The sequence below is a fragment of the Lagopus muta genome, chromosome 1 (assembly GCF_023343835.1).
Source record: "Lagopus muta isolate bLagMut1 chromosome 1, bLagMut1 primary, whole genome shotgun sequence".
Classification (NCBI taxonomy): domain Eukaryota; kingdom Metazoa; phylum Chordata; class Aves; order Galliformes; family Phasianidae; genus Lagopus; species Lagopus muta.
Genome location: NC_064433.1, coordinates 94,836,569 through 94,863,502, shown reverse-complemented (window position 1 = coordinate 94,863,502; position 26,934 = coordinate 94,836,569). Strand labels below are relative to the sequence as shown.

At 36.5% G+C, this 26,934-nt stretch overlaps 1 protein-coding gene across 3 annotated transcripts in view; it reads right to left on the bottom strand.

Moving 5' to 3' along the window:
- Positions 1–26,934, bottom strand: part of GBE1 (1,4-alpha-glucan branching enzyme 1) — a 152,786-nt gene that overhangs the window by 24,473 nt on the left and 101,379 nt on the right. For all 3 annotated transcript variants that reach the window (XM_048933938.1, XM_048933939.1, XM_048933940.1), the window contains exons 13-14: positions 7,075–7,259; positions 3,390–3,518 (exon numbers count right to left, since the gene is read on the bottom strand). In XM_048933938.1, the coding sequence (XP_048789895.1) occupies positions 3,390–3,518; positions 7,075–7,259 (314 nt within the window). The remainder of the gene's footprint in view (positions 1–3,389; positions 3,519–7,074; positions 7,260–26,934) is intronic.

The following is a 26,934-nucleotide window of genomic DNA, read 5'->3' as shown; positions in this document are numbered from 1 at the left end:
CTACTACTTTACAAAAAGCTCACTAGTTCCACTGAGTGTTGTGAGCAGTATAGCAGAGTAAAACAAGACACTTTCTTAATCAAATGAACAAAGCCCTGAGGTAAAGGGGTGCATGTTTTATAGAAAAGTAGTAGAATGACTGCACCAAGAACCCTCAGCTCTACCAGAGGAGGCAGCTAATGTGAACTAAAAATTTCACTATTTGATTAGTGTGGGAGGGATGAGTACAACAAAACATCTCTAATAAATGCAGATGAAGTGTTTATAACTGGCTGTTCTACTAGCCTTAAAAACTCAGTTCAGTGAACGGAAAAGTTACTACGTATCTTTATGACTTAACAAAGGCCTTTTACATTTAAACTACCTGTAATATATTTTGTAAGTAAAATTATATATTGCATTCACTTAAAAAAAAAAAAACAATGTGTACTGAGAGTAACATATTAAAATAAATATGTAATGTAAACTGTAAATATGAAACATCATAGAATCATAGAATGGTTTGAGTTGGAAGGGAACTTTAAGATCATCTAGTTCCAACCCCCTGCTATGAATTATCTTTATGATTTTTTTATAACATGCTTGTTTTATATATATTTGAGCTGCTGTTTCTCATATGATTGTCAGTGAATTAAATTTTTTTTAAAAAGCATCTGAAAAAATGTGATCAGCTACCACTAAGTGAAAAACAAACATTTCCCAGTAAATTTCCACTTGCTTAATGAAAATGAAAAAATCAATCTGCATCGACTGTTCTGCTCACCAAGAAACAGTACAGGAAGCTGTTTAATGACCAGAGTGAACTACTCTCAGACCAACTTACTGAAATCCAACTGGGCCTTGTGATCTGCAAAGCAAAAGCAGTGAAAGCCAGATTTTGCAATTTGCTTCTCAACAACTACTACAGAGCAGTCTCAGCTGAAACAGGAGCAATGCATTCAGAATCCTACACAAACAACAAATGCCTAAGGACAAAGGAAATTCTGGTGCTGTAAAATAGATTCATGAAATGCTTCCAAAATGACTGAAAAATTTAGAGCACTGGTTAAAAAAAACCCAGAAGACTGCTTATATAAAATATTTAGTCAACAGGCTAATCATAAAAATAGTTTCCTAAACATAATGAAAGATCAGTTTCAAAAGTGACTGAGCACAGCTTAGTGCCATCTTTGTTGTATGTGATACAGAGCAAAATTTTTGAAAAACTGTACATAGCACATTTAAGTACACGTGCAAAAATAAAGCTGGGGTATTTAATTCACTTAGTACACAGCAGAAAATGAAGCTAGGGAAGCAGACTCATACGAAATTGCACTTAAACCCAGGCCTCATCAGCACATTTGTAATAGAAGAAAGAAAATAAATGAAGATCTTGAGAGTGAGTTTTCTTGAAATATTTCTCAAGCATTTCTGAGAACTGAAACTCCAGTATGTTTGAGAAAGAAAGAAAGAAAGTGAGCAACAAAATGTGTTTTGGGTTTAATGTTATCTATACATGTATCACAGAAAAGTCAAGTTAAATCTATTGTTCTGTGTTGTAGTCCTTAAAATTGATTTTACACCTTTTACATCTGCAAACTCAGAGCATTTCATACAAGACAGAGGAACTATGGTAGCAACAACCACAATAGGTGAATATCACAGAATCACAGAATGGCTCGGGTTGGAAGGGACCTCAAGGATCATGAATCTCCAACCCCCCTGCCACAGGCAGGGCCACAAACCTCCCCAGACCAGGTTGCCCAGGGTCCCATCCAATCTGGCCTTGAACACCTCCAGGGACGGGGCATCACAACCTTCCTGGGCAGCCTGTTCCAGCACTTCACCACTCTCTCTGTAAAGAACTCCCCCCTGACATCCAACCTAAATCTTCTCTCCCTCAACTTAAAACCATTTCCCCTTGTCCTGCAGTTATCTACCCTTTCAAAGAGTTGATTCCTCTCTTGTTTGTACGCTCCCTTTAGGTACTGAAAGGCTGCAATGAGGTCACCCCGCAGCCTTCTCTTCTCCAGGCTGAAGAAGCCCAGGTCCCTCAGCCTGTCTTTGTAGCGGAGGTGCTCCAGTCCCCTTATCATCTTTGTGGCTCTCCTCTGGACCCTCTCCAACAGCTCTCTGTCTTTTTTGTGCTGGGGGCTCCACACTTGGACACAGTATTCCAGATGGGGCCTCACAAGGGCAGAGTAGAGGGGGACAATCACCTCCCTGTCCCTGCTGGCCACCCCTCTTTTGATGGAGCTCAGGATTCCATTTGCCTTCCAAGCTGCAAGGGCACACTGCTGGCTCATGTTAAGTTTTTCAACTATCAAGACCCCCACGTCCTTCTCCACAGGGCTGCTCTCAAGAACTGCTCCTTCCAGTTTGTATGGATGCCTGGATTCCTCTGGCCCAAGTGCAAAACTCTGCACTTTGCCGTGTTGAACCTCATCAGGTTCACCTGGACCCACCTTTCTAGCCTCTCCAATACCTGTGACAGTGAAGTGTTGGTATATCTCACAGCATCAGGTTAAGGTTTTACTAATCCAATTTATTACTCCATTCTATCTTTACTAGGAGCTCAGCTAGGACCATACAGGCAGCAGAGAACAGTAGTGAAAAAGGATTTGACCTGATGTTTCTAAACCAGAATCCTGCAATTTTTTTGAGCTCCTGCCAGTAAATTCAAGCAGTACTCAAGTAATAAGGTGCCACACTGCACAAAGGCAACTCAAATACAGCAACAGTTTGCTGAAACTACTAATTAAAAAAATAAAAAATAAAAAATCAGGAGCTGCAGTACTTTAAAATGACACAACAAGATTCATTAGACTTCACTTGTCAATGCACTTGAAAAACTGGATTTGGACACAAGCAAAACCAGCCAATTACTTGAGATTAATCATTTACTGTTTCTCAGCTGAGCTAAAAGCACATTCTCAGTCCCCCCAATTATAAAACAGAAATTGCACAATCTTCCGGGAGGTTCAAACTAACGCATTTCCTTGTGCAAGCATGTGCATCTTACTGTGGTCAGCTTCTGTAATTTAAGAAGCAGGAGTTCCTTGATTTCTATGCAATACTTTGGGGTGTGTGTGTGTGGGGGGGGGGGGTGGTGGTGAGGGGAGAGAGGAAGATTCACAAATAAATTTTCAAATGGAGCCTTTAAAGCTTTACTTTTACTTGTGTTCTACAAAATGATCTCATGAAGACAATAAACTTCTAGTAATTGCTTTTGTTGTGCACTAAGAATTAAAGCAAGACTCTACTGATGAGGAGTAAGTGATGTCTGACCTTCTAGTTACAGTTTGCATTAATATTAGAAAACATATATACATTTATATTTATATATATACACATCCATGCTAATTAAGTAAGTTTCTTTGCAGAAATGAAAGAGTAAGAAAAGGATATTTTCCTGGAACTTCAACACCCACTCTGTAGTCCACATAACTTTCATGCGGATGGAAATTGAAAATAAAAAGGAGATCAGCTCTCTCAAATGCAATGACCTTGTTGGATTCATGCTTTTCAGTCACAAAAGCCTAGGAAGGAAAAAAAAAAAAAAAGTAAATCCAATGCTAAGAAATATTTTCCTTCATAGAATCAATCACAAAGTAATAGAATGTCTTGGATTGGATTGAAAGAGACCTCAAGGATCATTAAGTTCCAAATCCCTGCCACAGGCAAGGTTGCCAACCGTTAGATCAAGCCTAGATTAGGTTGCCCAGGGCCCCATCCAACCTGGCCTTGAACACCTCCAAGGATGAGGCATCCACAGCCTCTCTGGGCAGCCTGTTCCAGCACCTCAATATCTTCTTAGGAAAACTTTCCCCTAATTTAGATTACTAAATCTCCCTTCCTCTAGTTTAAAACTATTACCCCATCCTATCACTATCCAGTACCGTAAAAAGTTGGCCACCCTCCTGTTTGTAATCTCCCTTTAAATACTAGAAGGCTGCAATGAGGTCATTTCATAGCCTCCTCTTTTCCAGATTGAACAAGCCCAGACCCTTCAGCCTGTTTTCATAGGCGAGGTGCTCCAGCCCTCTGCTCATCTTTGTAGCTCTCCTGTAGACCTTCTCCAAAAGCTCAACATCTTTCCTATACTGGAGACCCCAGATCTGGATGCACTATCACAGGTGGAGCCTCATGAGGGCAGAGTAGAAAGGGACAATAACCTCTCTTGTCCTTCTGGCTGCCCCTCTTCTGATGCAATTCAGGTTACCATTGGCCTTCTGGGCTGCAAGAGCACATTGCTAGTTCATGTTAAGTTTTTCCATCTACCAGTACTCCTAAGTCCTTATCAGCAGGGCTATTCTCAAGGAGTTAGTCTGTATACATACCTGACATTATCTTGACCCAAGTGTAAAATCTTGCACTTTGCTTTGCTTATCGATCCTCATTAGGTTGACAAGGGTCCACTTTTTGAGTTAATCAAAGTCCCTCTGGATGGCATCCCCACCTTCTGTTCTATCAACTGCACCACTCAGTTTCATGTCATCAGCAAACTTGCTGAGAGTGCTCTTGATCCCATCCTCTATGCCACTGATGAAGATGTTAAAAAGTACTGACCCCAGGACAGGCCCTTCTGGGACACACTGCTCATCACCACTCCACACTGCTCCACCTGGACATAGAACCATTAACCATAACCCTCTGGCTGCAAATAGTCCAGCTTTCAAATCCACCTCTCTCCAATTTAGAGGTAAGGATTGTGGGGGGACCAAGTCAAAGGCCTTGTAGAGGTCCAGGTAGATGACATCAGTTGACTTCCCTTTGTCTGCTTATGCTGTCAATCCACCATACAAGGCCAGTGGATTAGTCAAGAACGACTTTGTCTTAGTGAAGTTATGCTGGTTGTCTTTGATCATCTGCTCACCCCTCATGTGTCTTCACACGTCTTCAAGGAGGATCTGTTCCATGATCTCAGGCATAGAGATGAGGACCACCGGCCTGTAGTTCCCTGAGTCCTCCTTCCACACTTCCTTATAAATGAATGTGATGTTTCCCCTTTTCCAGCCACCAAAGATTTCACCTGACAGCCACAACTTTTCTAGTCATGGAACAGGGCTGAACTAGTCCGTAAACCGTTGACAAAAATATGATAAAGACCAGGTCAGCAATCCCATCAACCAGTTCCCTTAGGACCCTGGGATGTATGCCATCCAGATCCATAGACACATTCAGCCTCACAAGGTAGTCTCAGACTTGCTCTGCCCTTACAGGGTGTAGGAGGAAACTCTCCCATTTCCCGCCAAGAGGTACACGGATGTGAGGTTCAGGAATATGAGAAAATATGAGAATCCTGTTTGATCACAAAGACTGAGACAAAGATGCCACTGAGTACCTCAGCTTTTACCATATCCGTTGCAGCTAGTTCTCCTTTGTCATTTATCAGAGGAAGTATGCTACACTCTCCTTGGCCTGTCTCTTCTGATCATTGTACCAACAGAACCCCTTCTTGTTGTTTTTAACATCCCTCATCAAGTTGAGTTCCATCTGTGTCTTGGCTTTCCTAATCCCACCCACACAAGTCTGGACAGCATCCCTGTATTCTTTCTAGGTGTCATGTCCTTGTTTCCATTGCTGATATATCCCACACTTCTCCCTTAGTTTGACTAGCAGGTTCTTGCCAAGCCACACTGGTTTCCTGCCTCCTCTGCCTGCTTTCTTATACTGGGGGATGGAGAGCTCTTGCTCTCTCAGTAAGGTATCCTTAAAGAGTAGTCAGCTTTGTTTCACTCCTTTGTCTCTAAGGACAGCTTCCCAGGAGATCTCATTCAACAATTCTTTAAACAGCCTGAAGTTTGGTCTCTTGAAGTCCAGGGTCCTGACTTCACTCCTTGCCAGGCTCATGTTCCTTAAGATCATGAACTCAACCAATCATTAATAATCTTTTCTGCATTAGTGAGCACTAGGTCCACAGCACTTCACCTCCAGTTGATAGGTCCAATACTTGAACCAGAATATTATCACTGATGGACTCCAGGAGTCTGCTGGATAGTTTGCAACAAACTGCATTGCTTTCCCAGCACTTATTTGGATGACTGAAATACCTCGTCAGGCCTCATCAACAGCTTCCTCTTGATCAAGTGGCCTATAGTAGACAGTCCTCTACTGGTCTCATCCCTAATCTTAACCCACAGCCTCTCAACCCGTTGCAGATTTTTCTAATTGAATTAACAAAAATAAGAAAAAAAACAAATTGCTGCAATACCTCATTTCAAGTAAAACAATAACAGATTCAAGCAATATAGATATGAACATTAAATGTAAACTGTTACTGTTATGCCTACATAATAGAAAACTTATGAACAACGAACTGTAGCTTACTTTTTAAAAGGATATGCAAAATTAACGAGGAAGAAGCACATTTTCCTTTTATAAAATCAATGTATCCATTTCCATGGGGTGAGGATCAGCATCAGTTCTTGGTGGGTTTTTGTGGTTTTTTTTTTTTTTTTTTTTTTTTTAATAGTGCTCTGATAAACTAAATAAAACACCTTTGCTGTATTTACGTAAGCTATTAATGACTAGAAGCACATTTTAAAAATAATCTTTGAAATAGATTATGACTATATTATGAAATAATTTAAACACTGAGAAATTATAATTCAGTTGCTTTAGTAAGTACAGTGCAATATTTAGGAAAAAAAAGGCAAATACAAAAGTGACAAGTTGAAGACTAGGAAAATACACCTTGCATTACAGTTGATCAAAAATGTTTCCTCAGAAATAATTATATATGTAAAAGTAACTTGTCAGAGCAATTTACCCTTTCCCAAAGCAATCCTTCGATTGGATTACGCACAATTTCATAGTCTGCTTTATCCAATCTGCAGTTACTTAAAAAAAAATAGCAAAAATAATACAAAAAGAGCTTGTTATGAAGCTAGAAGGAGACTGTTCCATATTTCCGTTATCTGTGGAAGATATTTCAGAGACAAGTTTTGACAACTTGAAATATATAGAGAGACATTACACAGCGCATAATAAAGTGCTGTTTAAAATCTCCGCATGCAAATTTTGTATTGTTGTTATTCTGAACACGTACACAACTGGTGACTAAAAACTTATCATTTACTATATACAGCTTACCGGAGGAGATGCAAGCCAGCCAAATTTTTCTTCCAATTTATTCATATCTCTGTCAAACTGATTTAGGAATTTATAGCGAAGAAGATGATCATCAGTAAGATTGAACTGTCTTCTGGCATAGTGAAAGCTCTCATTATTCCCTTTTCTGGGGAAGTCAAGCCATTCTGGATGCCCAAATTCATTACCTGTATTTAAAAATATCAAGGAGCTGTGAAATCATGTGATAAAAATAATAATAAAATCTTAGAAATAAAATAAATTAAAAGGTATTTCCTTTCTACAAGTTTTAAATTTCAAAGAATTCATACATGAATTGGTCCTTTTATTATTAAAATCATTTTTAGAACACTCATGCTTGTAATAGGTTTGTTTGGACAATAAAACTAGCAGAGCAAAATATCCATGAAGCCGAAGGGAAATCTGAATTCATGGATGCATTTTAACCTCTGCGCTATCATACCATGATCATTTCTCATTGCAATTCCTTAAAATAAGGGCAACAGGATTTCAGTCAGCCAGGATACAAGCTTCACCGTTGCTATAAAACTATCACCACAGTAAGTCCATCACCTAAGAGAACTTATCAGAAATCAGCACTGTCAGTTTCCATAACCACAGAGGCAGAACTTTCCCCCCAAAAATGCCATAAGACGGGGACCCACTTTGACCATCCTTCTGATTCTTTTTTAATGGTGGCCATAAATACTGTCATCATTGTTTCCAGTGGTATAAAAATAACAATTAGAAAAAGTGACCGGAATCACTGTTCTTCACTTCCCAGGAAAATTCAGAAAGATATCCTCATTTAAGGAGTAAGCTAGATTGTATAAAAAAAGCACAGTGCTTTAACATGAAAAATTCAGTCTTTTATATAGAAAACAAGTGACTTAATGGGCATGACACTTCAGTGATACAACATAACACCTTGAGTGAGTCCCTCTGCAAGTGGAGCTCCCTTCCTATACGTTATACTTTGTTTCACACACACACAAGACCCTTCTAAGGATTGGAGTGATGCGTGTTTCAATTCTGAATTCACCTACATACAGTAGTTCAGGTCCCACTGACTATGGAAATGTAGCAATCTTGTTTTTCACTAGTGCTAATGCTTTGTAAGTTTACCAGTCTCATCACAATTACCTAGCCTACACAACAACCCTTTAAGGAATGAAATTGGCTTATTCAGACTTAGCTGAAACTCTATGTTAAAAAATAAGAAAAAGCTTCACTTATGTAGAATCTCCAAAGCAAATCTCAGCTGACAAAGCCAAAGAATCATGTCAACACTTCAAATGGAATATAGTATATCAAATGTCATTTACATATGCAAACTTTTGTTTTGTTTTGTTTATATCCCATAATTATTACGCTTTGATGCGAATCCAGAAGAACTTAAATGTTTCTAACTCAGGCTATAAACTACTGCCTTGTATACTCCCAGCCAATTCTGATTACTCATTTTAAACAAGATTAGATGGCATTCAGTATTTTGAAAATTAGACACATTTCAATGTCTACAACAGCTGGTTCACCACAAACTTTTTATGGAGAGTACAGAGAATACCTACTCACTCCAAAACACAGGCAACAAGTGGTATATGGGAATACATGGAATACGCACAAATACATGGAAATATGTAAAGTAACACAATCAGACGTAAAAGGTTTACTACTAAGAAAAATTCTAATCTTTCTACAAGGAACTACTCAACTTCTGGTAATAAACTGCAGTTTTGTGGGCAGATGAAGGACAGGGATGCTGAGGGAAGATGTGCACTGTTTCCTGGATGGATACTCTGCACGTGTAGCCACCATCTGCTGTGTCATACAGCCTGCGCTGCCTGGGAGGCTCTGAGGATGTGGTCAAGAGTGACAACTATGAATTTAGATTTTCAAAATTGTTTTTGTCTATTTCCACACTTCATGGGAATAAAGAAGCAAACAACAAACAAAGGAGAGAGGCTGCATATATATTTAGGAGAATTCTCTGCACTGGTACTTGTTTTGTAAGCAAGCTGACAAGTTGTAAATTAAATTTCCCATTCAAAAGCTAAGTCACTAAATTTCATATTCAGCTCAGAACCAGAGACAAATATAAAAGAATCAGAATCACAGCAGGACTCTCAAAATGATGTTGGAATAATGCTGGACTGAGCTCTTAAGCAGTGATAACAGTAAGGTAAAAAAATGGAAAAAACATATTGCTGCAAAACAGTTTATCATACCATAGCTGAATATTCTCTTAAGAGCTGGACAAGGCATTACCTTCATTCATGATCTATGCACTATTGAAAAGATGGACTACATAAGATAGTTTAGTTAGAGAGTGAAAAAAATCAGAAAGTCAGAGATGATATGTATCTTGAAAAGATAGCCAGGGAAATCACAACTTTTCATTCAAGGAAAACATACAAATGGGGACATAAGCAATGGAAGACAGTGAAGATAGACTGAACCAGCAAATTATTTTAATGGAGTATTTCACCAGAAGTGTATCTCTTTACGTTTAGACCACACAGCAACTCCCCTGTCTCCATCTCCTTTCCTTGTTTACCCATCATAGTAGCTAGTGTTGTTTGAATGCTGTTTGTGCTTTTATGTTGATTAAAAAAAAAAAAAAAAAAAAAAGCAAAATGAAAAAGTTAATAATGGTCAATAAGAAATAAGAAATTTAACACAGAATCATAGAATCATGAAGACTGAAAAAGAACTCTAAGATTATCTGTCCCAAGCACATAGTCCCCATCATACCCACTAATGATGTCCCTTAGTTCAATATGCGCACATTTCTCCAGAGACGGTGACTCCAAAATCTCCTGGGCAGTCTGTGCCAGTGTCTCACCCTTCTTTCTCAGAAGAAATTTTCTCTAGTATCCAACTTGAACATCCCCTGGTGCAACTTGAGGCCATTCCCTCTTGTCCTATCACCTGCAAGAAGAGGCTGACCCCCACCCCTACACAACCTCCTTTCAGGTCGTTGTAGAGATCAATAAGGTCTCCCCTGAGTCACCTCTTCTCCAGACTAAAATCTCAGTTCTCTGAGTTGCTTCTTTTAAGACTTGTACCCCAGGTCCCTCACCAGCTTTGCTGCCTATCTCTGGACATGCTCCAGGGCTTTAACGTCTTTGTTCTAGCAAGAAGCCCAAAACTGAACACAGTACTCAAGACGCAGTCTCACAGGTGCTGAATACACAATGTAGCAACTCAATAACAAGAACACATTACTAACATTAATGATGCCAGCGGGCCTTCTAGTAAACTTAAATATGTTCTTGCAACTTGAAAAGCATTAATGCTACACAGCCCTTAAGAAGAAACACAAATCTTGTATTACTTTTTTCAATCTTTCCAATTGCTTTTTGTCCTATTTTAACCTTACAGCAAAAGAAGGGAGGAGCTAGAAAATGGAAAGTAGAGGGAAACTGACTGATGCTTACTTCTAGGCAAAGGTACCTGTGAAGTACATGCTTCATCCTCTCCTGTGTACCATTTCTCCTTTCTGATGAGAATCAGAAGCATTCGCTTCTTAATAACTGTGAAAACCTCCAAGCGAAGAAGTACTATTGGGATTTCTTTTCCTGTAATTAATTTGCTGTTTGATGTAAAGGTCCAAAGGACAGATTAACAAGAAGCCAGCTGCTATAAATGATGCAAATCTAGACAATGGAACTAATGTGGGGGAGGCTGAGAACAAGGCTGAAATTAACTGGGATTTTGATTAGAGAAACAAAACAAAGACAAATCATTGAAGTGCAATGCATACTAATTTTATTTAGGAATTAATTCAAGTTTGCTATTCCCTACATATTGTGCAACTTCACTGTGTACAAGATTTCAAGATCATAGTTCCAACAAAGGAATTAACACTACTACTATAATGAAAATTTACTTCTCACTTGTTTATTAGGGTAGAAATACATCTACAACGCAAAGTACTTATGATGATGATGATTACTCTGTAGCTGAGCCCCACAGGTCATTAAAGTTTTCTTGATCTCCCCTCTTAAGACATCTTTACTAGTTTATTCCTCTCAAAGAATAAGGCTAAACAAAAGTGAAGGCATATTTAAAAGATGAAGGCAGTGCTAAGAGATGTCTGGTATTTTTGTTTGCTTTTGTTTGTTGTTGTTGTTGTTTTTTAATGAATTATGACATTAAATCTTTAAAAGGAGTTTAAGCAAGTAGTCTACTTTGAACATCAAAAGTTAGAAGCTTTAGTGGGTGTACAAAGTTGAAGAAGTATATAAATGATCTAAAATACTATAAAAAGATCCTACTTAAAGCATATGAGCAAGAGATCAGACACACTGAGAAAGATACTCAGCTTCTCTACCTTACTACATTTCTACCAAACTAAGTGGTAGTTTAAACAAGCCAGGTATTCAGCTCATTTGTGAGTTACAACTAATTTGAATTTAAGATCACTACCTTCGTGAACATTGATCACAGTATAGCAATTTGCAGAATACAGAGACAGTGTAAATCAGACCTAGATAGACCTGTTTCAAAAATAAACATTTCAAACAATTAATTCTCATTTTCCCTAAATGTGGAGCCCTTGGATATTATGCAGTTCTAATCCTTTGTACTTAATCATTGCTGCACTTAATCTTCTTCCGTCCCTTACGTAACTCAACAACATTCTTATTACCTGAACCTGAATGCAAGAAACTCTGTCTTTCCTTCAAAATACAAGAGAATGAGTTTCATTCATTACAAGTCATTTAACCTTGTCAATCAAATGAAAATATAATAAATTCCAATTTGACTGCTGTTGAAACAGGTGGGCTAGGCAACTTGAAGACTTTTATATTTTCCAATTTTTCAGTAGCCTTCAATTCGTCCAGTAAAGACTAACGGAAGTTCAGTCAAAAGTTACTGTACAGTTCTTGCCCAAAACACAACCTAGAGGAAACTAAAATATAACTTAGAGGAAATATAATGATTAAGTTGGTAGCAATAAGAGATATAGAACAAATTCTGTGAAAGAAGCATTTTCAACCTGCTGAAAATATCTGATATTGTACTTCAAATCTATGAAGAGACAAAGATAAGTATTGTATTTGTTTTGAAACTTAGATCTTCCATACCCAAAGGGATTCTTTAAACCTCTGACTGGACAGTTCTTTCTTCCCACTTACCATCATCTCCACTAGAACTTTCTCATATGTGCAATGCCACTTGTAAATATTTTTTTGAAACATATTTTTGAAGGCTCTGAATTGGTATTTCTATTCCTCATTAAAAAAAAAAAAAATCAAACAAAAAAAACAACCCAACAACTTATGAAAAAATTACCATCTATCCTTGGCATAAGAAAAACCATGCAAATTTGCTGGAAGCTAAAATTTGTTTGAAAATATTTCAGTTGAACATTTTCAGCTCCATTACAGTGATTTGGATTAACCTACTTACTACTATGTAAGTTTAATAAATATTTTTTGTGTAGGATCAAAAAGTCTTTCACTGAGTTTGCACAAACAGTTTAATCCACTAGGACTGATTTTCAGGTAGCATAAGGGGATTCAAGTATCTTTTTCTTATAAATACTGTGATACTACTTTTCTATTAGCATTATTGTAATAAAAGAGATTTATTTTGTTGTTTTAACCACAGGTTTTTTTTAGCCATTGTGACCACATCATCTGATGTTTATGTAGATAGTCTTCATAAAATTACCCAATCCTCTGAACACCAAAGACAGGAGTATTTGTTATATAATATTGGCCTGATATCACGTGTAGGCCAATCTCCAAAATATCAGGTCACAAGGGTACAGTGAGGAGGCTAGTGGTCCTGCAGTCAGAGTTATGGAGACCAGTTTCCTTTGCTATGTGGTAACCAATCTACTTCTGATAAATAACATGGCAGATATACATAGACTCATGATCATACCTGTGATAACAATTCTGCTTTTAACAGAAGTGAAGGCAAGACAGTAAATAAGATCTGAGACATCATACTGGACATCAGAACAAAAGCCTGAGAGTATTAAACAGGCTTGAGAAAATAATTAACAACTTATATTGCTGAAAGAATTAGGGAAGAATTAGAAATTAATTATGAATGAAATTACAACTACGATGCAGAAATGGTAAATATCTGTAGAAGATCTATTAAAAAAAAAATTAAGATCTTTGATCCTATAAATTCCATTAAGTATACCATGATGTGCAAGACATCATAACACATTTGAGATACTAAGTTGAATGTATCTAAGAAAATGACAAAGTAAAGAAAGGGCTTATAAGAAGTACAGCATTCTAGACAAGCTTAACTTTTGATAGTGTCTTAAGAAGTACAATAAGTTAAATCTAATTCTACAGTATATCACAGAAAAGCACAATTTCATTTAATCAGAAACTAAAACGGGTTTGTATGGAAAAAAAATAGACCTTTTTTTTTTTTTTTTTTTTTTTTTGAGTGTCATTTGCCTCTTTTGCTAACCATGGATATTGCACTTGCTAGCATCAAGCCTGGCAACACAAAGCATTATTGTGCTTGTGCAGTAGTACTCAGAAGATGTTTCCTGGCTATTCCCAAAGTCAGATGAGCGTGTGGCAATTCAGGCTGACTGAAAAACAGCATGAAGGGAGACGATAAAAGGTAACAGACATTTATTCCTGTCGCAGACTATAATAATACAAGATTAAAATATTTTTTCACCTATATAGTGAGTGATCTATACTGATCTTGTTTTGTTACTAAACCTTTGCTGCACTGCATGATTGTGCACACACGTGTACACATCAGTTATGACGTTTTCTGTTGGGATCTTTGACTCCAGCTGGAAAACGCAGTCATTGCTGATTTGCTGTATGTGGATCAGCTGAAAAAGGCTCAAGACAGAGAAAAAAGGAAGGGTCACTGCTTGTATTATAGGAACAAAAGAGCGCATCTCCTCTGGTGTTGAAAAAACACACACATTTCTCTACTGTGCCAAAGTCATAGGAAAATACTCGGTCCATAAAATGATAACCCTAGATCACACCAGAGATACAGTACTCTACCAGAAGCAGCTGACATGAGTCAGGCCAGGTACTCGATGATTCTTTTTGTAATGGAAATTCTAAGGAATTCCTAGTATGTCTGACTTGCTGCTTCAAAACATCTTTCAGGTTAACTATACGTTTTTTCTGTTCTTACACCAGTATAGCATACATATTTCTACTGTACTAAATAAAAGCTTCTGTTATAACTTTCTTTCCTACTTTCATAGACTCATTATTTTCTTCAGTACTTCTCAATCTCAATTTTTATCACAGCCAACAGTTTGAATTCATAGTTTCAACACAAATTCGTGGGTCTGGAATGCCATACCTAGGTAATATACAAGCAAATCCAACTGAATAATAAAAAAATGCTCAGTCATTATGAAACAGTTTTGTGCTGGAGAATACCAACTCTGGCAAAATCTTAACTAGGGCAAATACTCTCCATGCTTTTCTTTGAGGCTAATAAAAATAAATAAATACTGGGTCATAGAGAAAGTGCTTCTGTATTCTGTCAGTTTGAGAACAAAACTAGGGTGTCAACTCTGTTATGAGTGTTATTGTTCTCCTTCCTTCCTTTATCAACCTTTGGCTGGTTTAACTAAAAGTCAAAAAAATTCAAAAATTGTGAAAATTGTCTTCTGTTCTTACTTCCTATGGATTATTAATGTGAATTTTCAAGTTGGAAAGAATAAAGTACAAGATTAAAAAAATATATACTATAAGCCTATGAAAACTATGTAGATAAACATACTACCTATGACATGTACCAAAGCTTCTGGCAATCAAAGCTTCTTCTGTGTGGAAGAAATGGTTGCCAGTTGATGCTTGACTAAACATGAGCCAACAGTGTGCCCAGGGAGCCAAGGTCAATGGCACCCTGGCTTGTATCAGAAGCAGCGCTGCCAGCACAAGTAGGGAAGTTATTGTTTTTCTGTACTCAGCACTGGTGAGGCTGCATGTTGAGTACTGTGTTCAGTTTAGGGCTCCTTGCTAGAACAAAGACACTGAAACCCTGGAGCATGTCCAGAGAAGGGCAACAAAGCTGGTGAGGGGTATGGAGCACAAGTCTTACAGGAAGCAGCTCAGGGAACTGAGATTGTTTAGTCTGGAGGAGACTCAGAGGACACCTTACTGGTCTCTACAATGACCTGAAAGAAGGTTGTATAGAGGTGGGGGTCACTCTTCTGCTGCATAACTAGCAATAGGACTGGCCTCATGCTGCACCAGGGGAGATTCAGGTTGGATGTTAGGAAAAACTTATTCTACAAAAGAGTGGTCAGGCACTGAAATAGGCTGCCTAGCGAGATGGTTGAGTAACAGTTCCTGGAGGCATTCAGGAAACATTTGGATACGGTACTAAGGGACATGGCTTAGTGGGGAAATACTGGTGGTAGGCAGACGGTTGGACTGGGTGATCTTGAATGTCTTTTTCAACCTTGGTGATTCTCTGATTCTATGAAAACCATACACATTACTCAGCAGGAAAACATTAGCTTTATAAGCTATCTTCATCAGTCTAAGAATTTTATTACTGTGTGTGTATATATGTATATATACACACACAGTAATAATAATATATAGTATAAACATATACAAATTATATACTTAGTATATTATATATATATGTATATATATAAGTATATGCATATACTTATTTAAAGATCATTTACTGGTTGCTGACCTTCTCTCCTCCAAAACAGATACATTTGCAGTATATGTCACTTACAATAAATGTCTTCTTGTCAAAGCAAACAGATCTACTTCATCATTCTCTCAGTCATTAAGGCAAAATGCCACAGGTTAATACAAATAAATCACCCAGAAAAGCAAATATACTGATATCAGAGACTTTGTTTAAATCTATGAAGCCTCTTGAATTTATATTTCATAGGAATGGACAAATGGTTACCAAATCAGTGCTCTTGCAAGATATTGTACTATGTTTATATTATTAAGTTTAGTACTCTCATTTTTTTCCTATTTTATATGCTGACCATTTTACATTGCATTAGACTACTGTTTTGTAGACAGGTTGCCAAGCCTAGACAAATACAGTTAACCTGTACCTGTACGCAGATGCTATGGAATTTAGCAGAGGGCCTCCTTTTTTGAAGTACGCTACAATTTGCACCATTTAGCTTTTTTTTTTTTTCTTTCCTCCTTATGTTGGATGATCACCGTACTTTCAAAGTTCATGATGACAAATACCCTGAAAGATTCTCTTAAAATTGTATGCATTGTTATCTATTCCTTACGCAGTCTACTTGGCAAATGAGAGATCAACAGAAATCCCATTAAAAGACATTTTTCACAACCAGTAATGCCACATTCTTTTCAAGCTGGAGAAATAAATGTTTTGAAATCTCAGTAGAATTCAGGATTAAAATACTGCTGTAAAGCCAAGGAAATAAGCCATCATCCCAGACTTCTATGAAATATATTTTACTTGATTTCTATTAGATTTATATGCCACAAAAATGATACAGTTGACACCCTGGTTCCCACATGTATTTCCCATGGTTATATCTGGCTTATCTAAGGAAGTCTTTCAGGGAGTATGACTGTAGTAGAGAATGGCTGTAGTAGAGGAACTGCAGGATTACATTAAGATCTTTGTGCATGACATAAATCTGCATGACATGGAGTAGAAACACTTGAGTTCTAGGGGTATCAATGCTCAGGATCATGCCCCTGTTGACAGAAGCTGGGCAGAGACACATGTTGGCTACTTCCACACAAGTAAAACTCACGGTTTTTATGCTCCTTTCTTTCATTATACTCCCCAATTCTTTTGCTGTTGTTCATGATAAAGCACAGTATAGCTAGTAAAGCATACTAGTATAGTTAATAAAACATTCATAGAAAGAGAAAGGGTCTTGTATACTGCCTAGGCATTCCTAGCTTCCCAGCTAAGAGCTTACTTTTTTAAAACAAGCACAAGTAATCCTTACCTCCCTTATTAGGACAGAGATGCATTTGTACAGAATCAAACACACTGAGAGTGCTCAAACCTATGCTGTTAAGCTTACTTTATACTGTGTATCTGATGAGTTTTGTAACTTCCCTAAGGCATTTTAACATTAAAAATAGTGACTGTTAACCCGACTCATTCAAACATAGCTAGAAGTTTGCTTTGCAAGAAATGAGAGGTAATGTCTCAAATACATTTCTTTGAGTTTTATTATTGCATAAATGTTCACACTGCTTTATAGCAGCATTCTGTCTGTTTTTGCATTCTGCACTCAACAGGGATATTCAAGTCTGTAGTAAGGATGACAATCCCAGGTGCAGATTAGAAATATGTTCTTTTACAGTTGTGCATAGATATTCAAAAGTAAACAGTCTGTGACAATGTGGAAGATGTGTATGAGTTTGACATTACCAGTAAGTATATTCATGTGCGTTATAAAATCACAGAATCATTGGAAAAAAAAAAAAAGTTGGAAAAGATCACTAAGATCATCTAGTCCAACCATCAACACATCTCAACTCATTCTACCCAGAAGCACCAACTCTTTATATCTGTATCTGGGAAGGCAGGACAATGCTGAAGCTTGCCTACATAGAAGAACAGCTCGATGTAGGCAAGAGCGAACAGAGCATGAAACTGTATGGTATGATTTACATTCATCTCCAACAGAGGTGAAGTGCAGTGTGTTCGCAGTCAGTAGAACTATATTTAAATAGGAAAGTATTTCTCTAGAATAAACATTTCATTTACTTATCTGCAGTGTTTCATCAAAAGAGTATTCAATCAAATATTATTAATGCCACTAATAATATTTGGTTCTCAGGAGCAGACAAATGTTTCTCCTTAAATGCTTTAGTGAACGGAACTCAGGAGCTTTGTTAGTTCATAGTACTGACCAAAAAAAGGATGACCGTGAGAAGTTATCTAGCTCAGATTTTACTAATATTCTCTTAAAAAATTCTAATTCTAATTCTAAATTCATGAATGTTTGTATTTCAGCATGCCTTGCACTGTGTAGAATAATAAACGTTAGACATAAAACTTACTCCAAGATCACATACTGCATTTAACTAACAATGCAAACTATGTGTGTTGCTGCAACACTGCAACAGTTTTCATTTTGCTGTTTCCTATTAGTAGCATCTTGACAAAACAACAGATCGACATGGAAACTGTAACATTTCCACTACACTGCATGCCTACTCAATGATACATCTTCTCATACTACAGTGTTGTTAAAATAACAACAAAATCTGAAAAAGAAGAGGAAAAACAAAAAACAAAAAACAAAAAACAAAAAACACTGAAAACAATCCCCTGCAAAACAAAACTTGATGAAAAGGAGCTTTCTTCAAACAGAAAATGTCAACAAAGAAGTTCTAGCTAATTCTTTAAGTGTGACATACTGCTAGCTATTGGTGAATACCACAATTAACAGGTCAACGGATTTTAAAGGTGAATCAAAGACAAGTAACAGGAAAAGTTCACAGAAAAATGACAGATTTTTTTTTGCCATAATACATTAAATAAATGGAAAAGTTCTTTCTGGCTCCAGTTAGTTCAGAATGTCATCCTCTAATTTTGAGATAACAGATAAAGGATTAAGCTAGTGAAATTAAGTGAAAACTAAAGAAGAAGACTACTTGAATAGTATTCGATAAAAGAAAAAGCTGAAGTTTTTCACATGAAGTAAGTCAACAGTGGAAGTTTAAATTGTTCAGTAACATTCAGCTCTTGAAACAGAAGCAAATGCAGTTAAAATTAGGTAAAATTAGGTGCGTGGTGCATTTCAGCAGTGGTGACAGATATGTGAAAGACAAGCCATGTTCCAGACAGACATGCACAATGTTCACACCATTAAAAGGAGAGTGTTTCAATCACCTTGTCTGCACAACTTGGCTCACAGTGGTGATGATGTAGAAAAATACCACTTTGTAGCTGAGACTGTGCTTTAGAAAACAGTGTTATTGTGTTCTTTGTATCTGTTGCAGTTTCCATGGAAATAAATAGGAATAATAAATAGGTTTCAGAGTAACCCTACATATATTTTACAAAATAAAAATGGAATAAACAAAAAAGTTGTGCAGAACTCCTATACAAAGAACGAAAAGTAAATCTGATGTACTGTCAGCACATCTTGTCAAGGCAAGCTGATTGGCATATGAATTTTCTGTGCTTAAATAGCCTAGGCTTTAAAATCCAGCTGAATTCTAATGAATTTGTAGTTAATTCATCTGCTGTGAGTGACTGCAAACCACCACATAATTAGGTCTGTACCTAGTTTAGGCCTGAAGTAAGTTAGAAAATTCACTGCCTTCTCTGACTACTAGGACTGGGGGAGAAGAAAGCTTCTATCATACAAAAAAACCTTTGGCACAGAATTTCACAACATTGAAGTGTAAAAAAAAAAACAAAAAAATGCACAGTAAAATGATTCTCAACTCAGTCACATATGTCACATTCAGTATGAAACTTTTTACGTTAAAGTTCTTACAAGTTCCTAACTCAGCAATTAAACAAGATGGGTGCATATGTCAAAGAAGTTTTTGAACATAATCACATCTTCCAATTATATACCCTTTCGAAAAAATGATCTGAATATACAATGTCTGTTTTTTACGAAGTTTTCATTAGAGTCTTTTAATTAACTGTTACAGAGTTTGACAACACCATTCCATGTAGTGCTTGGCTAGCACATCCAAGCTCATTGTTAAAAAGAAACACAAATTATTTGACCCAATGTTACGTATTAACAATGATTCAGAATATAGAAAGCCTTCAAAAATGAGAAGAGTTGCAAACATTTTCAAGTCAGGTTTCTTTTACACAATTCTCTCAAAAATAGACTTGTCTCAGTGAGCTGATAAAAAAGCGCAGTCTTGGCATAATTCAGCATTCCTACTGTTCAGCACAGCATAATTTCTTTCTACAACTACTTCAATTCCACTACTTTGCAGGAAGAGATTTGAATTTTTATTGTATTTCTTCTTCTTGGCAAAATAATGTAGAAGGTTGATGTTAAATAATAACGGACTGAAGATTTCAGGTTAGATCACTTTTTTTTTTTTTTTTTTTTTTTTTTTTTTTTTTTTTTTTCCTTAAATATACACAGCAGATGAAAATAGATGTCAGCCACTGACAATGAAAAAGAAGAAAAGAAGTTTGGTCAACTATTCTCTTTGCTTCAAGGCTACTGCTGCTCTATAAATGAAATGTTAGCCATCTGTAAAATCCAAGCATGCTGCAGAAAAATACAAATGATGATGCAAAAATGATACTTTGAGGATTGTAACTTTTACTAACAGTTTAGAACAATTCTGAGGTAACATTGATTTAATCAAGATACTTTCCTGTACAGTTATCAAAGTAAATGTAGTACATAAAATTAATGAAAATAATTATATGCACAGATAAAGACTCTTGAGTGTGGGCAAACACTTCATCCTGCCATTCGCAAACGCTCATACTAAAGTCTTTTTGGAGAGAAATACAGAGTGAGCTGTAGAAGGGTCTAAATACATGCTTGAATTTAAAAATTGATGACTACTTTGTGCCACTGAAGTAATCTAATGCAACAGCACTTTGAAGAGATAAAATGGAAGGGCAGATCAGGCCCTGCAGAAACCATACAACCACACTTACAGGAAGGACGAGACCTTGTAAAAGGCAGGAGTGACAGAAGCCCTTACTGAGCCCAAAATCAGCTGAAATTAGCCTATTCCACAGCTCACACAGATTGAGAGGCAAAAACTCTGATGAAGTTCTGAGCTGACAGACACTGCGTTATACAGATTCATGGTATGGCTTATCAGCTGCCCCACACTACCTTGTTCTGAGATAAGCAACTCTGCATAAGTCTAGCCTCGTCCACCTGGACTGCCTGCAGTGATGGGCAGAAACTGCTTAGTCCTCAAGTACAGCTGCTGATCCAAAGACCTCGCAGTGTGTCACTGAAGCAGTGGTGACACTGCTCTCTAATTTACAGCAGTAGTTTCACTTCAGGACCTGAATACCACAGTAACTTTGCTTAAAATATTCTCTTGGAAAAGAGAGATAAAATTTGTGTCTTAATTTGTAAAACACACACTGATTTAATGTTTTCTAGCTCTACTTAGAGACAAAATAAACTCACCAACCTAAACATGTCATAATATTATGCATTGCTCATTTGGCATTCCCACTCAAATCACAGCAATTTCATTAAGATTTGCTCGGGTATAGAAGTAATTTTTATCTAATAATTTAGGGATAAAAGTTGAGGCAATATAGGAAGCCTTGTGAGTTTCAAATTCTCATTTGCATTAAACCAAATTAAGCATTACATTTACATTCTGATTGCTTTCCATTCTGCTTAGTAGTAAGTACATTAAAACAGAAATATAAGTAGTTTAAATTCTATCATATGGAAACTACTGATTTTTCATCTCACGTGTCATTCCCATTTGAAAAGAATGCTACCTTTGAAATATACTGATATTCCAAAGTGTGAAAATTTGCTTTTGCAGAGAGTGTCCCATAGGCAGTATCTTTAGTAGTTCACAAATATTTATGCTGATATGTACATAATTAGCTTGCCTATCAAAAAAACTTTCCATCAATCCAGCTACTTTGTGCATTCTTTGCTTCTGAGTCTCCTTTCTTCCTTTCAACTTCTTCACTGTTACGTTTAGGGTGCTCTTTTGTTTCTGATTTTTGCTTGTCTGAGACACACTTACATAAGAGATGAAAGAAAGTGACTGCTTATTCAAAAATATAATCAGGCACTTGAAATTTTTTTTTTTGTTTTATAAGTGATGGTTATTACTTTTAGAGTATTTCCAAAGTGCTAGTATAATTGCATGGTGACAGCGCAGTCTGTTCCAAGATCCTTATTCATTACAGTCAATCAAAACAAGAATGCTTAGAGGCAAAATTATATTTATGCTGATAACTTTCTTCCTTTATTTTACTACATGGGAAAGGGTATTGAAGCCTGCAAGTTTGGATTTTCAGTAAGAACAGTTGCACATTCATAGGCTGAGTCTCTGTATGTAGCCAGGCTACAAAATAGGCAAGTTTTAAATACTTAGAAGTCATATCAGGCACTTTATTGAGCTGACTGAAAAGTTGTCCTGATAGTCACAGAACAGAAAAGGTACAGTGTGAATGGAAATGCCTCGTCTGTAGGTGTATATTCTATGTTCTACTAATGAAGATGCATGGAAAGTCTGTATTAATTCACAAAAACCTTAGATTATTTAGTTCTGACCTCAGTAATTGGCCTGGAATTCACTGCCCCAGTTCTAACATGGCAGCAGTCTGCTCTGGGGATGGCATGCAGTGCAACAAGGATGCTACAGCAGACCATTACAAGTGTCCTGATAAATGGATAGGCTGTATTTACAACAGTAATTTAAAGATAGTCTTAACTTGTGTGTACATTTAATCAGCATCAGCACAATTGAGAAATGGGTGAAGAAACAACACAGGAAAGAAGAAAATATAGGAAAGAAGAAAAATCAATTTAGCAGGTTTAGGTATAGCCCATCAGGCAATTGTCCAGCAGGAAATAGCTTTGGAAACTAAAGTGAAAAATCACTTCTCAGAGGGAAAAAAAAGAAAAGTAGTGTAGAGAATTGGTACTGATGGTAACTTCGCTACAGATAGCAAGATTTATAAAATACCATACCAAATCTATAAGATTAGAGAACAACTGTCCTGTGAGGCATTCATCATACTTTTTGTTTCCATGAAGTGAGAAAAGAAAAAAATCATTGTAATATTTGGAGAACAAACTTAAAACATGAATTGTTCTAAATTTTGCCAAACATAAGGAAGGGGAAAATTTACAGGGAATTCTGTAATTGACATACTAGATCACAACTAAACATTACCATATTTTCTTTGAAAAATTAGTTGTACCAGAAAACATTCTTTTTTGCATAGGTAATAGCTTAAAGAAACAGATTTAAGAAACATTAGAAGAGCTGAAAGATACATTGTCTTAAGTGATACTGGTACATCCCTGTTCTTTCAAATAACCACACTACAGGCAGAAGCACTTATTACATACATAACACTGGACATGCATCAGCCCGTACATTAAGAACACTACTACAAGGTATATGTATGCTTACAACAGCTGAGCTGTGTGAGTTTACAAACAGAAATAGCAGATACCTTCTAGACTTCAAGATAATCGTGATGGTTATTTTATTTTTATTTTTTGAAACGTTAAGAAAAGCTAGAAAAAAGTCTAAAAATGCTGTTCAAATGATTTAGGTAACAGGTAAATAAATAGATTTAAACTATACAGACCTGTGAGATCTAGTTTCCAAGAAACTGGGATTCACCATGAATTATCTGTTTTTATGAGGGTATGTCATAGTTCTTTATTTTCAAATTACAGCTACATTGGTTTTGGAATTCCAGAATTTGCTATATCCACAATTGTTAATATTCCTCTTGTACTAGAAACACATTTAGTTTAGCCCTAAGTTTTAAGATTAGGTGAACTGGGATCCTTTCAAGACACACCTAACAAATGCTTTTAGGTCTTCCCTGTGACACCAAGTTAAGATACAGAAATTTACACTGATAAATGAGAATCAGAACAAATTACAGGTCTAGATTACAATATGGCTGCTTAAAACATGACAATTTAATTTTTGAAACAAATATTTCTGAACTGTGTAAAATGACCAAACTCATTTAAGTAGTCACTCCAACATTTTTTCTTGAGCAGTTTTTTAGTAGAAAAATGTTTCTAATATTCACTCCTGCTCCAATTCCAAAGTTTTTGTACTTACTGGAATTTATTTTGTATGCATATATTCACTATTTCATTTTAAAACATTATTTCCAGAACTGTTATTTAATTTCTCCTCTCCCCTTTAGCAATGATGCATGGAAATTCAAAGTAACAAAAGTAAAACACAATACAGAGAAGAAATCATTGCAGATTACTGACAGAGAAAATTTTGATTTGGACAGATTAATATATTTCATTAAGGATTTTTAATTTCTTCTTCTTCTTCTTCTTTTTTTTTTTTTTATTTTTAATATATTTAAAGAAATGAAGTCACTGAGGTGAAAAAAAAGTCAGTCTTCTGAAACAATTAGGACTGCATACTTACTACCCAAAGTTTTATTTACCTATATAATTACTTTTGTTTCATTTCATTCTTTTACAAAGCCAAAAAATACTGGTCACGCACTTCACTACTTGTTTTCTTATTAAGATCATAATGGGAACTGAAGAGGTAAAATAATACTTCTTCATACATACAACATGGTGTTTTCTATTTCTTGTTCAAGAGTATCTGTGTCAGTATTTTCAATGTAAAAGAAGAAACCAAGAACAAAGGAGCTTACCAAGAGATTATAAAACTGAACTCTGGGCAGCCTAGTAGTCGGCAGTCCTGCACATAACAGGGGTGTTGAAACTAAATGATCACTATGGTCCTTTTCAACCCAGGCCAGTCTATGACTCTATGAGCGTGAACTTAAAGCAGCTATCTGTGTTGTTTTCAGATGTGTTCTTCTTTTCTTGTATTTAAGAATTCAGAGAAAAGCAAAAGATATAGTCATGAATTCCCGTGCGCAGTGTTCAAATCAAACATGGAGGAAATGAAAAATTACACTGCTCTATTGTTCTGTAAGTATAAATGCAACTAGTAAATATGCAAAAGGAAATTTCACAGTTTATCTGAAAAACAGCAATGAGTTAAAAACTTACTCAATTAAAAATGGTTTTCATCTTCTGAAGAGACTGCCTGTTTCATTATTTTTAATTGAGACCCCCTTCTGCACCATAAACAGGAAGAAAGGATATCAACTAATAGCTTCTTAAATTTCTAAGACAAGTCACAGCTAGCATTGTAACAACAGCAGAGCCCTATTTATTATTTTTGAAGCCATAACAACAAATTTCACATAATGTAGAAATCTGCACAAGTCAAGTCCTTTTATGATGGAGTTACAAAGTCAGTGGACAAAGGAAGAGCGCTGACATCATCTTTCCAGACTTGTGCAGAGCATTTGACACTATCCCATGTTACATCCTGGTAAAAAATTGGAGAAAAATGGAATTGAAGGATGGACCACATGCTGCATAAGGAATTGTATGGATTGTTGCACTCAGAAAGTTGCAGTCAACAGCTCAGTGTCAAATTGGAGACCAGTGGTGAGTGGCATTCCTCAAAAATCAGTACTGGGACTGGTGTTATGTAACATCTTTGTAAGCAGCATGGTTAGTGGAATTAAGTGCACCCTCAGCAACTTTGCAGACAAAGTCAAGCTGTTGACATCCTAGAGGGAAGGGATGCTATCTAGAGGGACCTGGACAGGCTTCAAATGTGGGTCTATGTCAGCCTTGTGATGTTCAACAAAGCCACGTGCAAGGTCCTGCACCTGAGTTGGGGCAATCCCAAGCACAGATACAGGCTAGGTGGAGAATGACCTGAAAACAGCCCTGAGGAGAAGGATTTGGGGTGTCAGTTGACACAAGACTCAACCTGAGCCAGTAATGTGTGCTAGCAGTTCAGAAGACCAATTGTATTCTGGGTAGCATCAAGAAAAGCAATAGGTTGAGGGAGGTTATTCTTCCCTTCTACTCTGCTCTTTTGAGACCCCACGTGGAATACTGCATCCAGTTCTGAAGCCCTCAGAACAAGGACACAAGAAGTATGTGGTCTAAGTTTGCATGATAGTTCTAATGACACAAAGCCTGCATAGTTTTAAATTTCAAACTGAAGATCTCAAGACATAAGAGAGACAGTTCAGAATTTATAAAAGTTGTCTTAACATACTTCCCACTGCAGAATTTACCACTTCTTGTGAAAATTTGCACAGAAAATACTTTGCCCCTTGAAGATCAATGCAATGGTGTTAGAATTCATATTCTAGTAAATTTATAAGTAAGTGTCAGATTGATGACCTCAGAAAATTGAGACAATGAGAAGATTTTAAGCAAATAGGGATTGTGAAGACAGCAAGTTCTTGAACTCAAAGACACAAGGTTTTATTCCAGTGTCACCACAGAAGGTGTTAGCCCAGTTTAAACTACATTGCTTTGGAAGATTTAACGATGCTACTGAGATGAACTCATTCACAATTAGCACAAAAGCACACATTAAAATCCAAATTGGAATGCATGCTTAAAGGTCTACTATTCAGACTTTACTAATATAAAATGTCACCTGTTCAGTCACGACTCAAAATAACAATTTCTTACTGAGTAACCCATACAGTTTAGTTTTAATTGGCTATTCACTGCCCTGTACCAGCCTTAAGAAAGAATAACGTATCATCAAATGGAGGGTTGCTGATGAACAGATTCTTATGCATGCTATTACAGCAGCTTACTACAGTTATTTTTATTATTTGATTGGGAAGTAAAGGAAAATGCATTTTATGTCATCTCTCTCTTCTAAAGCCAGCCTACTAAGTATAACCAAGAAGAAATTATTTGCTTTTTGGTACACTGTTTTGGGCAAAAAAAAAATTATTTATCACTAGACCATGAAATTCTTACACATTTTCTGGATCACTGAACACAGATATACTGCAAAAAGCAGAAATAAAACACATCTGGCTGTGGTAAAAGGCTGCTGTAGTTGTTTTCAGTGTTGAGAGATTCAGAAATAAGTAGCTTAAAAAAATCAAAGCAATATAAAACTTGACTACTAACAAATTGTCAGCATCAAAACTGTATGAAGAACTCTGAACATCAGTGAGAGAAAAGACAAACTTTAACATGATAGCACCTAGGTTTCATTTAGCACATATAGCTTCTTTCATCAGGATAGATATGGATGAGACACACAGTTCGTAACATATGCATTCTTTAATGAATGGCCACCCTTGCTGATGACTTAAATTGTTCACAAACAATGTATTTATCATTGTTTGGAT